At 39.2% G+C, this 15,367-nt stretch overlaps 1 protein-coding gene across 1 annotated transcript in view; it reads right to left on the bottom strand.

Annotated features, from left to right (window-relative positions):
* Positions 1–1,539: 1,539 nt before the first annotated feature.
* Positions 1,540–15,367, bottom strand: part of LOC307252304 (uncharacterized protein) — a gene marked incomplete at its 3' end in the record, with an annotated part of 40,094 nt that continues 26,266 nt past the window's right edge. Inside the window, exons 10-11 of the mRNA XM_080029941.1 lie at positions 1,701–1,834; positions 1,540–1,612 (exon numbers count right to left, since the gene is read on the bottom strand). Of these exons, the coding sequence (XP_079886067.1) occupies positions 1,540–1,612; positions 1,701–1,834 (207 nt within the window). The remainder of the gene's footprint in view (positions 1,613–1,700; positions 1,835–15,367) is intronic.

Here is a 15,367-nt window from a genome sequence, read left to right on the forward strand (position 1 = left end):
AACAGTAGACTCACTCCACAGAGAAAATCATAAAAATCCAACCATAATCAATGGATCTGTGATGATTTCACTACTAGTTGGCGATCAACAGGCTCAGAACCTCAATAGAAATTTAGGCTACTCTCAAAATTCCAAAGGACATATGCCTACTACAGTACTCCAGCAGATATGTGAAAAAATTGTGCGTTGATGATACAAACATGAGCTCTGGCACACTGTCAGAGCATGCCCTAAGGAAGATTTTTGGCCAAAAAGCCATCACCATTTTATCCTATGGCACCAGTGGAGGCCATTTTAAAAATAGCCACCGACAGTTGTTATTTTACATGCAGCTTAGGTTCTAGACCACCTAGGATCTTGGTTATGGTGGCTAATCCTACATTTTCAAGGATCAAAACATGCTGGAAACTACTACAGGAGCACATGTACAAGCTGGAGTTGTTACTTCTGGGACAATAGATCCCTTTCTGAAAGCCTCAAAAGTGACACGTACCTGACATGCAGCTCACAGCCAGCCTCCTATATCTTCTCCTGCAGAAGAAATACACTGAGTACATCAATGACCTGGAGGAGGGAACCATCATACATCCCTAGACAAGTGCACTGAAAGAGCCGTGTGATGTCCCCATTAACTTCTGGTCCATCACCTTGCAGCTGGAAATAGTTAATGAACTATGTTTGATCAATAAGAGAGGCCAACTTCCTACTCAATATTGAGGCCCTGACCAAGATTGCGCCTTAGTTAATTGCTGTGGGACACAACCACACTGCCAGATGGATACCAGTCCACTTGCTTGACATGATTTCACTGAAAGATACTCATCCCGATGTTCATGGGAAGTTTTCTGAAAGGAAACTTTGCTGCGAAAAAGATGACATGCAGCTTCTCAGCCAATGCCATTGACTAGGTCCACAAGCAGAATATGCCTCTGTGAAATGTGCCGGTGGTATTGTAGGCCTGAAAGGGGAAACCTGCGGCAATGCTGGATGGTGTCTGGCCCGGAGATGGCACGTGTGGTTAGAGAGTTTTAGGTCTCACCTGAGAAGAGAAAGGAGACTGACAGCTGGCACCCTGAGCAATCCAAACATGCACTGATGCTGTATGCACTTGATGGTGGGTCTGCTCTCATTAACATGCTATGAGTTAGTTTAGTTAGTTTTATTTATTTTTCACAAACACAATTGCATCGGGCAATGCGTAGTGAAATTCCTATGTACCAGTTCGGCTGTAATTCCACGGTATAAAGTGCAAGATTAAAATAATGATAAGGTGGTCACTGGGTAGTGGGCTAATTGACAGTCTGGTTTAACATCAGGGCCTGGGGAAAGAAACTCCTCCTCATCCTCTAAGTTTTTCAACGGTAGCGTCTCCCTGAAGGCAGCAGGGTAAACAGACTTTTGTTGGGGTGGTTGAAATCACTAGATCTTGTTGGCTCTTTTTCTGCATGTTTTGATGTGAATGTCCTGCAGATTGGGGAGGCTGGTCCTGATGGTTCTCTCAGCTGAGCGGACCACCCTCCTTAGAGCCAACTGATCCTGCTAGGTGGCGCTCCCCATCCAGGTGGTGATACTCCCGCTCAGGATGCTCTCTATGGTGCAGGTGTAGAAGTTCCTGAGGACACTGAGTGGGAGTTTAAAGTCTTTGTAGATAGTAGAGACGCTGACGGGCTTTCTTCACAACGGTGTTGGTGTGACAGGACCATGACAGGTCCTGTGTGATGTGAACACCGAGGTATTTGAAGCTCTCCACCCTCTTCACCAGGGCTCCATTTAAGCTGAGAGGTTGGAAGCCCCTCTGCTGTTTCCTGCTGAAGTCCACTATTAGCTCCTTGGTCTTTAGACATTAGACATTTAGCTTGAGTTTATTCTCCTCACACCAGTCCACTAGATGTGGCCTGGTGCCGCTAAGAATTTTTTTGATTATGCACAGAAAGTGTTCTCTCATTTCCCTAAAAGTATTAAGGCCAGAACACACAGCAAGAGAGGGAAGGGAGTTAGAAAACAAGATGAGCCATCCAGTGCCATTATTGAAAACTGGCCAAAGTGTTGCACTGAACTGTTCTCCTTCCTGGCAAATAGTGTGACAGCCCTCAACACTGAAAAACACCCCACTGCACCTAGGAGATGATGTGAAGGAAGGGTATACCAAGGTGTCAATACACACAGTTGAGACGGATGTGCCACTACTGGCAGTGAAAGCAGCCAAATCCCTTAAAATAAATTAGTTCTGTGTTTCCTTTGGAGCTGGGAAGAGTCGTCAGTATTTAGAAGCTCATGAGATGGTGAGAGCACTAGGTCCAGATCGATGTGTAGCCTGACCAGTGTTCAAAGCATTTACTGGTTGTGAGACCGTCATCTTTTGGTGGCAGGAACTAAAGGCAGGGTGGGATACATGGAGGAGCTTTGATGACATCAAGAGACCCTTCTTTGTCTTGGCTCCATAGACATCTGGATGGAGCCCCTAGAGTGATTTATGTTATTGCTGTATGACTGCACTAGCAGCCAGGAATAAGTCAATCAGGCACGCAATCAGCTCTCAACCAGAAAGGTACAACAATTAAGCCCCCCTCCCCACAAGCAGCACTGATTCAAAACAGAAAGAGGGCTGCCAGTGCCTACCAAGCTGGTAAATGCATGGGACAGATGATGGTTGCAGCCCCTGAACTCCCATCACCAGGTGACTGGGAGTGGAAGTGGAAGGCCACAAGTGGATGGGAACTTCACTGGGCCGCACTACCAGGATCGATACAGGCCTGTTGTGAACTCTTCTGCAGTGGATGCAAAAAGGGGTGCAGTGGACAGTGCAATGCCCTCTGCCAGTCATGGGCTGTTTTTTTCAGAAATAATTATAAATGTGTTAATTATTGTATAGTTATTGAATTCCAGATATATGTACGTATGTTGTAAACAGCATGTTGTCAATAGTACGTCTGCATTCCTCATTCTTGTAAAAGTAGGATAAGGTCAATTTTATATTTTCAATTGATGTTTATGCAAATGTATTTAGGGTGTTTCATACAACTTTATGTGAGTAAAAGTTACTGCTTGCAACTTACCTTGCATGGTACTGTAAAATGTGTAAAATTCCTCTAATATTTGATGGTTTTGCTATTATTTTGTTCACTGAATGCCACCCCTTGTTTCTAGAAAACCATAGAAGAAATTGGAAATGTGACCACATATTTAAAAAGAGCCATCCATTTAACTCATCCTGTAAAAAAGGGGGAAACATGGAATAAGATATAAGCACATTTAAACTCAAAAAACTGTTTTTTGCCTTACAAAGTAAAATTTCCATGATCAAGGTTTTTTGATTATTGTGTCTGAACAATTATAGACACGTTTGAAAACATTTGACACATGTTTTAGTGCTTTAGTATGCTACACTTTGTGTCTATATAGTTAGCACGAAGTCAGCCCTAAACTGCTGCATCATGCTTATCATCCAAAATTCTGGGGTTGGGGTGATTTCTGCCAGAGGGCCTGGGGTGAGTTATAAGTAAGTAAGTAAGTAAAATGTATGTATAAAAGCACATTTAGAACAGTTTGCACTGTCCAAAGTGCTGTACATTGTGCATCCCGTAGGTAAACAATGAAGGTAAAATAACGATAACCAAAATAAAAGACAAAGCCCATACATCCACATATAAACAAAGATAGTAGTGTAGAGGTAAGATAGTTAATGGGGAGGAAAAACCAGGGTGTACAGATGGGTTTTGAGCTTTGATTTAAAGGCAGAAATGGAGGTGGAGTCGCATATGCCAGGTGGCAGTTGGTTCTACAAGGGCGGAGCAGCTAGTGCAAAGTACATTTCTGAGAGTTGTGCCATTGGCATGGCTGTATACGCTGGTCACCAAAAGAAAGTGATTGTAGCAGTAGCTCAGTGTTACAGTAGCTCAGAAGAGAGTGACATCTCCATTCCACTTAACGACACCACTGATGAGAGTTCAGATGGCCAGAAAGATGTCATTGTCATTGTGAGCTTTGCAGGTAAAACCACCTAGATCTGCTAGGCCTTGTTTAAGAAAATGTTCCTTCAATCTTTGTCAAATATTTACTTTATTTACTTTAAATACACCTTAAATAAGTGATTGTCAAATGGATTTGTCTTGCATTAAAGTTTATGAGATATATATCAATGGCACAATTTACCCCATGGTATTCTCTCCAACGGCACAACTTTTTTTCCTAAAGCTATATTTCTTCAACAGTTTATTCCAGATCCAAAGTTTTTATTGCCAGGGATGCACAACACCCTGAAATATATGTACATATTTGAGTTGGATACTTTACTGTCAAGGCCTCACTTTAAAGTCACTTTGAGTAAAAAGTGGCACAACTTAGGCCACTCTCCCCTATATGTACTTTAAACAAAAAGTAGCTTTCCTGCCTAAGAGAGATATCTCTGGTAAAAAAATTATTCCCAATACAGTTTCAAGATTCATTGCAACAATACAGTATTTTGTTACACTTGATGGTGTTTTGAAGAGGCCTTCATTTCCTATTTAGGATTGGGTTGCAATTAAACTAACTTCACTATCGATTAATATACTAATATATGATTAATATGAGTATTAATATTATTTCCTTTGTTAATTGTTTGGCCCATAAGGCATTTAAAAAGTTAAGTTAAGAGTGACATCTTCCAATTTCTTGTGTTTTGTTTGTCCAAACACCCCAAAAGACCCAATTGATTAATTGGCCAACAGTTCTAGCTTTAATTGAGGGCCACTACAGGGTATGCTTGTACTGGGAACTTGGTAAAGAATTCCATATATATATGACAGAGAGGACAAAGAGCATCTTTGCGAGGGGTAAATAATCTTGTGGTCTGGAGTGTGCTTGTTTCAAAAGAAGCCCAACTAAACAGGTTGCTATGACATGTATCTCCTGGATGCTGACTGACTGACTCACAAAAGCTTATTGAAACATGTTGATGTCAACAGAGGTATGGTTCTTACCATAGTTTGGGATAATAGTGTATTTCCCTGTGAAAGTGTACACAATGTTCTGCTTGGCAGTGAAGACATGTGCTTACTCTTTTGTGTGTCGCCACAGGCACATTGATATGTACTATTTATAAGAAATCCAACAAGGACACTCAGTCACGGGTTGTCTCTGCATAAAGCTGATTTTCAGAGCTCATTGTCTGTCCTGCTTGGATAACATTTGCATTTAAATCACAGCACAACATGTTACATTGTTCCATCCGATGTTCAATGTTCACTTCACTGCTATTGCCATTCAAGGGTGTATACGTGTGCAGAATGAACAGCCATTTGATTAGCAATTACCATCACTAATCAGTTATATCTAGCCATGGGTTAATGCAGCCATGAAAACATGTCAAGAGCAAAGGCAAAAGTTATCCAGTATTTCATTGATATGTAAGTAACTTAACCTCAGAGACATGGTGTGTGAAATTAAAATTAATCTTCAAGTTAATCCCAATGCTTGAATACTGCCGCTAATAATGCTTTAATACCAAGCAGCTGTTTCTGCCAGCTTCTAATATTCAGTGCAAGTAAAAGGGAAGCTGTTCAGCGAGGGGCACATACATGCAGTCTATTTGCTCTCATGGAGTTAATGGCAAAGTCACATCTTCATGAAGCGCCTGCTGTGCTATTAAGGAATATCAGCAACTGAAAAAGCACAGAGTTGTAGGTTTTAATTTGACTGTTATGGTATCACACATTCTAATTTGCCTATAATACAAATGTGGGGTAATTATTTATTTGTCAGTTAATTTCTAGTACATAGTAACCAATTGTTGAGGAAGTTTTTCGTCAATTGAAGCTAAACCCTAAACATGACATTAAGGGGATTTTGTGCTTCATGTTCAAGCAGTTCCAGTTAACTGGTAGTGCCCCGTTTTACCAAAGTAACAGTCTTTTAGTCAGTGCACTTGTCTGTATACCTATGGTGACTGACTGGTCGATACTTTTTTTTGCAAAAACGCAAATTTAAGTTTAAGATATAGAGAGATAATTTTCTGATTAGTTTGAGTTGTGCCTATTGACTTTTCTAGTATAATACAGAATCCAGAGCAGAGAGCCAAACTGCAGTTGGCTAACCTGTGGTTATGCAGAAGAGAATACATTTTAATTTCGACTACAGTGGAGAATATCTACAATTAAATTTTTCTTCCCTCCGTGCCATATGTGAATGTGAATGTATATAAATAGTTGGAGATCAGGACATGTTGTAATGAGAACACAACAGATAAGCTGTGATTCTTATCGAAAGCACCTATTGTTCTTCTTCAGCAGGGTAGAGTGGTGTCAGCTGCTTCAATTGTTCTAGAGAGAGTGTGCAGGTGCTCTGAAAAAACAGCTCTGCCTTAGGTGTTCCCGGGTGAGTGTGCTACTGTTTGTCTTTATGAACACCAACACTGGATTTAGAACTTTAGAGTGAGGACATCTTTCAGAAGTAGTGATCAAGATAAAATGTACATTTCTTTGAAGATTATTTTTTGCATTTTTATTAGACAGAGATTAAACGTGGCTCAGAGGGGAATGACATGCAGAGAACAACCACAGGCTGGATTCTAACCCGTGGTCTGCTGCTTCTGAGGACTGAGCCTCTATGGGCGGGCACTCTAACCACTACACCACGAGCGCCCCCCAAATTATGTATAATTATGATGATAACAATAATCGTTCCTATAAAGACTTTTTTGGGCCAATCACTGACTCCACATTAAGCTTACCAACTAACAAGAGCACCTTGCAGAAGATTTGCAAAAAACAGCAATTGGAATGATAAATCTTACGATCATCTGTTTTTTAAATCCCAGTCATTGAAATTAATGGACATTGTTAAATTTAAAACTGCACAATTTATGTTCAAAGTAAAACAAAATCATTCACCAGATAACCTACGAAATTGTTTTCAGATAGAGAGGGGGGATATCATCTAAGAGGATGATTTACATTCAAACAACCTCTTGTACGAACTACTCTTAAGAGCATGCACATTTCAGTTTGTGGGGTGACCTTGTGGAATGGACTCAACAATGAAATCTAACAAAGCCATAATATGTCACAGTTCTAAAATAGATACAAGAAAAAAACAGTAATTTCCCTATACAGAAAGGAAGACAGAAACCTGGGGGAGAGCAACAGAGAAAGTCCAGGGGATTGAGCGAGAGCAGGCGGGCAGAGGGGTCTGGGAGGAAGTGCTTGCAGGTGCAGGTTGGAGCCGGCGGTGGAGTCAGGCCGGGAGAGTGTGGGAAACTGAGACTACGTTCTGGCAGTGTCTGGAAGGTCGGGCCGGGTATATGAAGAGCGGTTGATTAGTGATAGGTGGCAGCTGTGAACGCTGGTCCCTGACTCCAGCACACCTGACTCCAACCCTGCAATCACAACCAGACAAAAGACACGGCAAAGGGCAAACACAACCCAGGGGCAAAGAGGCCCAGGCAGGATCATGACAAATTCAGACACAAGGCCATTCAAAGTGCTTTACAGGGGCAAGATTAAAATACATCAAGTATAGAATGCACATTAGAAAAGCAAATGAGAAATAAAACATTTAAATAAAATAATTTTTTTTATAATTTCTTTATTATTATTATTCCGGACAATTACACACAATACACAATTTTCTCTTTGCATATTCACACATATTACTTTGTGTTATCGTCCGAAGGGTGGCAGGAGAAGCCAAAGGCTTATCAGGTCCCGCCCCCACTGCCATAAGATTCAGATACACAGATACACAGCTACTGATACAGTTAAAAAATATATTTTTTAAGAAGATGCATTCCAATACACAGACAATTTTAGGTCTCCTTATTCATTGACAGTGTACACCAGACATGCTTTCCATTTTCCTCTCTGCCTGTGACAATGCAGATAGTGATATGGCCTTGTCCATTTCTTCTCTGGTAGTCTAAACACATCTGCAAAAGTATTCAAAACAGTCAGTCTGTCTGCTGACCTCGGCTGCAGGCCCATAACATGCAGTGTATTTACAAATTCTTCGGTCAGTGAATGAGTTTTTTTTTAAAGTAAATCAATGTTTGTATCCCCACAGATGAATATCTTCTTTTGATTTGCCTTTGAAAGTAATTCTCCCATGTATTCTATAAAGTCTTCCATTTTTGAATCGGGTGTTCTGTACACACAGATAATATATTATAGACTCATTACATTCAAAGTGAGATATTTCAAGCCTTTATTAGTTATAATTGTGATTATTATGGCTTACAGTTTATGAAAACCCCAAATTAAAAATCTCAGAAAATTAGAATATTACATAAAATCAATAAAAAAAGGATTTTAAATACAGAAATGACCATGGTATTACTGTGCATGAATGGCCAGACAACTCTCCTGACCTGAACTCCATAGAGAAACTATGGACTATTGTCAAGAGGAAGATGATACACACCAGACCCAACAATACAGATGAGCTGAAGGCCACATCAAAGCAACCTGGGCTTCCATAACACCTCAGCAGTGCCACAGGCTGATAGCATCCATGCCACGCTACATTTAGGCAATAATTCATGCAAAAGGGGCCCAAACCAAGTACTTAGTACACATGCATGATTATACTTTCTAGAGGGCCGACATTTCTGTATTTAAAACCCTTTTTTTATTGATTTTATGTAATATTCTAATTTTCTGAGATTTTGAATTTGGGGTTTTTATAAACTGTAAGCCATAATAATCACAATTATAAAAGTTAAAGGCTTCACATATCTCACTTTGCATGTAATGAGTCTGTATAAGATATTATTTTCACCTATAAAGTTGAATTACTGAAATAAATGAACTTTTGCACGATATTCAAATTTTTCGAGTTTCACCTGTATGTTGGTCACCAGCCATTGATGAGCATGCAGTGTGCACTGATTCGAGAAGAGCTTTTTAGCTATAAACAGCCATCTGCTTTTATCTGTTTTATTCATTAATTGAACCTATATTTGTACTCGAGAAATCATTGAGGGGTGACCTTCATTTACAATGACATTGAGTTAATGTGAAAAGCTGTGGATCTTAAAACCAAAACAATGAGCTGGAAGATGATTTTTTTTTAAACACTCCAACAAGCTGATGGGGACTTAATGACTTCAACTGCTACATCATAAGGGCCCCAAAATGAAATATTTTTACATCCGAGAGGCAAGAATGCCCTCGGTGTGAGGACAACCACCATGCAACATGTGTTTAAAAAGGCAATGATGAGGTATATTTATGTAATTATTTACTCTGATGAATGATTTAACATTTAATCAGGAAGCTGTTGAATCTCTGCCAAAACATCCGTTCACTACAAATGATCCTTTAGTTAACTTGATTGCATCCTTTGGTTTCTCCATGTACAGGTGCAGACACTTTGACGACACAACAAGACACACTACATGACGCGCTTCTTTGCGTTAAAATAGCCAGGGCATTTATGTGAATGGTTCCTTCTTCTCGCCAATTACTCACTTATGCTGATTCCCTGTCATTCTGTGAACATGCAATCACACTCCACATAAGAGATTTTTTTTTATTCAAGCCATAGCCTGCAATTCCATTCAGTATGATAGCTATGGAGAAGGGACTGCTTAAATGTCCTAATGTTCACAGCAGTCTTTGCTGTTCTCTGGGTTTTGCAGTCTTAATTGAAGTGTTCTAAATGTGTTTAACAGAAAAGTCACCATCCAAAGTTTTATCCACAGATTGTTAAACCCCCTGAGGCAAATTCTTACTTTTGTTATTGAGCTGTATAAAAAAAAAGATAGTTTCTCCATATAAATGTATCCATCTTTTAATCGCTTCACCCTGTCAATCACCACATGACGGAAGTGGCTGATTTAAAGGAATAGTCTGGAATTTTGGGTAACACACCTATCCAGTTTCTTGCTTAAAGTCAAATGAAAACTTTTGATAGATAAAACTTTTGGGAGGGAAGGTGGAAAATAAATCATTGTGGGACAACAACATACTGATTACTCGTTACTCCTTAAAATAGTAACTTAGTTACTTTACTGATTACTTGATGTTAAAAGTAACTAAGTTAGATTACAAGTTACTTTAAACGTTACTTTACAGGTTTTGAAACCCATATATCTCAGTTTAAAACATGTACACATTAAGAATCATTGAAAATATATAAAATAAAGCTTGTAGGCTAGTAGCTGTTTTCAAAATAATAAAAAATTATGGTTTAAAAAATGTAATAAAAAAAAACCTTTTCCCCCCCATGAAAATAAATGCATTCCTCCAAAGTGCAAAGACAGTAGCAGTGTCTTTAAACTTAACGTGCCCTTCACTCTCATGCATTAATTTGACTTTTCTCTGCGATGTCTCATGTGTTGATAGACTGGGTGTGTGCGGCCACCGGTCGCCACGTGACTATAAGTTTCCAAGTTTTAAACACTATCTCTTCAACGTCACCGTACCCGAATCCTAAATACACAGGCACACACACACACACACACAGGCGCACACACACACTGCATGTCAGAGACGAGGGGCGCTACCAAAAAGACGAGAGGAGCGGTTGGAGCAGTTGGAGCGTTTAGAGACACATGCGCGCATATTTATTTACATTATATCGCAATCGCAGTCATTTGTGCAGTTATGTAAAATGTTTTACTAAGGAAAATGACAGAAAAAGTAACGCACAGTGACTTTGATGAGTAACTTTAATCTGATTACTGGTTTGGAGATAGTAACGCGTTAGATTACTCGTTACTGAAAAAATAGCACTGAGTATATAGGAGGTACTATATCAGAGCTTTCCACACCACTTACAGTCTTCAAACGCAGATAGCTGTTGAAAAAAGTTGTCATGGAGATAATGAAGACTGTGAGATGCAGTTGAAGGTTTGAAAAAAAGCTTGCATAACTTTTATTTCAAAGGTCAATTTTGGTGCTTTATGTTATTTCACTAAGTGCAGGGAGCTGTGCCTCCTCTGAATATGCTTATATAATACTGATAAAAGATACAGAGATAGACACACACAAATATAAATATGTTATTCTGATATGACTCTCTGTGCAGTTTTGACATTTCATCTTCATCATTTTGAACTCAGAAAGCCTAGATGAAGAAAAAGAGCCAGCAGGATGAACAGCAAAGCCTCAGCTCCAAGGCTGTGAATTCTTGGGGCAACCGTGGCTCAGGTGGTTAAGCGGGTTGGCCAATGATCCAAGGGTTGGCGGTTCGATCCCCGCTCTGCCACCTGTGTCATGGGCAAGACACTTCACCCCGCCTCGTGTGTATGACTGCTGTATGTTTGAGGTGGTGGTCGGAAGGGCCGTAGGCGCTGAATGGCAGCCACGCTTCCGTCAGTCTGCCCCAGGGCAGCTGTGGCTACTATGGTAGTTTACCAGTATGACTGTGTGTGAATGAATGGAACCTGGAACCCTGTAAAGCGTCTTTGAGTGCCTTGAAAAGCGCTATATAAATCCAATCCATTATTATTATTATTTATTATTAATGACTTCCCTGTCTACTAGTTTTAACAGCTTCCCATGGACAGCCATGGCTGCCTGCTTTCTTATCCCACCGAAGCCCCTCTTTCTTCCCTTACTGTGAAAACAGGACTGGACTTGCATTCACAACTCACTACTTCAATCACCCTCTTGCTGAATAAACTGGCAGACAATTACGTGGGCTGCAGTATAAATGTAATTTATAAATTAAAAATATAGCGGTGATGTCCAGCTAAAAAAATCATTAGCCCACCTCCCAGCCCTATCACATTATGTTCAGGTAAGACTTTTAATCTGCAGCCCTGCTTCTCTACAGAGACATCAGCTCTATGTTCCTCTCAATAAATATGTTTGGCCTTAAATTCAGTTCAAACATCAGCAAGCTTCCTTTGTTATGGCTTAGTCCAATTGTAATAAGTGTGTTTCATTTCAATGCCTTAGATGTTGAAGGATGAGCTCAGTTTACACTCCCTAGTAAACTGTTTGGTAGTTTAATCTATAGCATTGGATAATTTTCTAAAATATCATCATATGTTTGTACTGTCCCTGAAGAAAATTGTCTAGTTTATCAGTGAATATATAAGTAAAACAACTTCTTCAGAAACAAATACAAAATCAACAGGTTTGGAGATACATGGTTTTCCTTTAAATTAACAATTATTCCCTCTGAGATGTAGTAGAAGTAAAACGTTGTATAAAAGGGAAGCAGGTACATCCGCTGAAGTAAAGCATTTGAGTGATGTTTTGCAACAGCTTATTCGTGTTTTATCTCATCTCTTGTTTTATTTAAATACTGTAATAATGTAATGGCTGTAACATTGCATATTTCACTGCAGCCAAACATCCTCTTATATCTCCAAAAGGCCTGAACTGGAGGCAGTGGTGGAAGTGACGAGAATAAATTCAGAAACTGTGGGGATTGTCAGTCAGTGAAGCAAAGCCGATGTTATGTGTTTAACATTTTAGTGTCTCAGGTAAACCCAGATATCTTGGTTCTGACTGAATCCTGCTTAAAGAAGAGTATAAATGACTGTAGTGTGCCAATAAATGAATAAAATGGATTCAGAATAGACAGAAACACAAGGAGTGGGGTAATGGCTGACTATGTAAAATCCTGTTATTCTGTACCATTAGTACATACAGTCTCTCTTCCAAATTGCTTTGCATTCATCGCGCTAGAATTATTGTTATCATCAAATTATTGTATTGTTGTAATTGGTTTTTACAGCCCCCCTTCAGCTGTATAGCTTCATAAATGCTTATGAAAATGGAGAGGTAATTGTGTTGGTGATTTTAACATTGATTGGCTTTCTGGTGCCTCTAGATCATTCCAAGAAATCTATAGCACTCTATAGTTAACACAAGTCATTACTGGACCCACAAATCCAGCAAAATCAACTTCAATTAATTTAATCTTATCAAATTAAATAAATAAAATAGTTTCCACTGGTGTCTTTGACTTTAGGGTTAGTGATTCACCGTCCATAAGGATAGTACTCTTTCTACTCGCTTGCTTGTTCAATCTTTAAATTCATTGGTTCAATGGTTGCCTGTATGTCCTCTTCCAGGTTTCCCTGGTCGTGACGAGACGGTGTGGATCTGGTCCCCCCTCCGGTAACATCTGAGAATGGACCATCAACGCGAAAGATGTTGCAGTGGTTAAGGACGCCACCTGGAGACGTGGGATGTAATCCCGGCGCTGGAAACCTTAGTTTTCCCTGGTGGAGACGAGACGGTGTGGATCCTCTGGCAGCATCTGAAGTCTTCCTGCATCCACACTATTCACACTTTACTTAGTATTACCATGTAATCACCTGGTCAATGATCAAATTCCTTTGTGATTTTCTCTACTTATGACATCTATTGCAGTATGTCCGTCCTGGGAGAGGGATCCCTTACTCTGTCGACTCTCCCTGAGATTTCTTCAATTTTTTTTTTTTATTCCCGGTAAAGGGTTTTTACTGGGAGTTTTTTCTCAGCCGAGCTGGGAAGGGCAGGTGTAAGGGCAGGGTGTCATATTTTATCATATTGTATCATATTGTATGAAATGTAAAGCCCACTGAGACAAATGTATTTGTGATTTTGAGCTATACAAATAAAACTGATTTGATTTGATTTGATCAAGGTGGTGACACAAATAATTTCAATAATATCCAATATCCCATGCTTGGCAAATATTACTAAAATCACTTATTACTAATCAGTTAAAAACATTTCTTGACAGTGCTTCCATTTTGAGCCCGTTCCAATCTGGTTTTAGGGCAGGCCATAATACTGTGGTTGTAAACAACATTGTTACAGCATTAGTAAGTACTGCATAATTATGTAGTAGTTGCTATATTGGCATATAGTAGTTACTGCATAACTATGTAGTTGATTTTTTTATTCGTTACATAGTAACTACATACAATTGTGTGTACCATATTGTAAAGTGTTACCATTTATATCAATAACACATTTTTTCATTACTACAAAACTGGCACGCCCATCTTTCTGATTTGGTGCACCAAAAGAGCTCTGTAGGTTTTCTTCACAAAACCTACAGAGCTCCTTTGGTGATCTTTTAACATTCTGCAGGACTGTCTAGTGGACCTCAGGCTTGGTCTTAATACAGACAAAACTAAATATATGTTTTTCTCCAGAGCAAGAGCTACAAATTTGAATAATTTCAAGATATTTTTTTTAAATTGGATTTGTAATTGAAAGAGTCACAGAATAAAAGTATCTTGGCATCTGGATAGATGATAAACTCACTTTTAATATTCACGTAAAAAAACATGTATGTTGACTGCGAAATAAAATTGCTTATTTTTATAGGAACAAAACCACCTTCCGTTTATCTAAAGGGATTATTGAAGCAGCTATCATGTCTGTCCTTGATTACGGTGATGTGGTTTACCAGCATGCATCACATAGTATGTCTTAAACTCCTGGACTCTGTTTTTCACTCTGCTTTAAAGCGGCTACGAGTAACATTTAAATATCTTTTAAACAGCCTCATGTTTCCTCTGATAATCATAAATTACCTTTAACAGCAAACGAGACCATCAGTGCAAAGAAAGACGTTTTTAAATAGTTTTTATTACTGCTTTTGGTCTGGTCGCACACCTAGTCCGATTTTCGGTTCGCTCGTGCAAGCTCTATGGTCACATATCCGTATTGGTCGCAGATTTCAGTGTGGCGCAGCAACGTGAATTGAGAAGCCTATCCCTCCAGGTGAGGGAAGGGGAGCGGGAGCCTTGTTTGATACAGTTATTTGTCGTCATAATGACTGATAACGGGGCTGAACCATCAAAGAAAAAAAAGAAAATGCAATGAAGAAAAGCTAAAAGGGAGAGTGATATAGGCTACGGGGGGACGAGGGTGTTGCCAAGCAACGTGTATACAATTTCACGAGAGCGAAACTAGACTGCAGTGTTTACTCCTAAATGAATGAGCGGTTGGTACTAACACAAAGTTTGCTTTGCTTCACCATCATCAGATAACCATTATCTGAAATAGTAATTAATAGTAAAATACACACACTATTTTGTTTTATATGGAAAAGTTGGGTGGTCCTCTCTTAAAGAAAGACGTGACTCACATTGGTATATTTTTATATATTAAGCCCTGACCTGGAAGCTACCACATTTTTGTATAATATAAACTACTGACAACATTTCCACCAAATTCCAACACATTTTTTGTCATTAAGAGCATTTTCATTAAGGTATATGCAATGATTAAGATTTAAGAAAAATCCAAACTGGTCTCTTAATTTTTTCCGGCGCTGTATGTTCCACAAGCCCGGTCTGAACTTGGAAAGACAGATTTTAGCTTCACTCTTGGAAGAACTTACAGATTTTTTTTAAATAAATACCTTCATATCTTTAAACACATTCAGACATATTATCTTAAATCTTCCGCACTCTACCTGTAACTGTTTTATT

This window comes from Ammodytes marinus (assembly GCF_949987685.1).
Source record: "Ammodytes marinus genome assembly, chromosome: 6".
Lineage (NCBI taxonomy): Eukaryota > Metazoa > Chordata > Actinopteri > Uranoscopiformes > Ammodytidae > Ammodytes > Ammodytes marinus.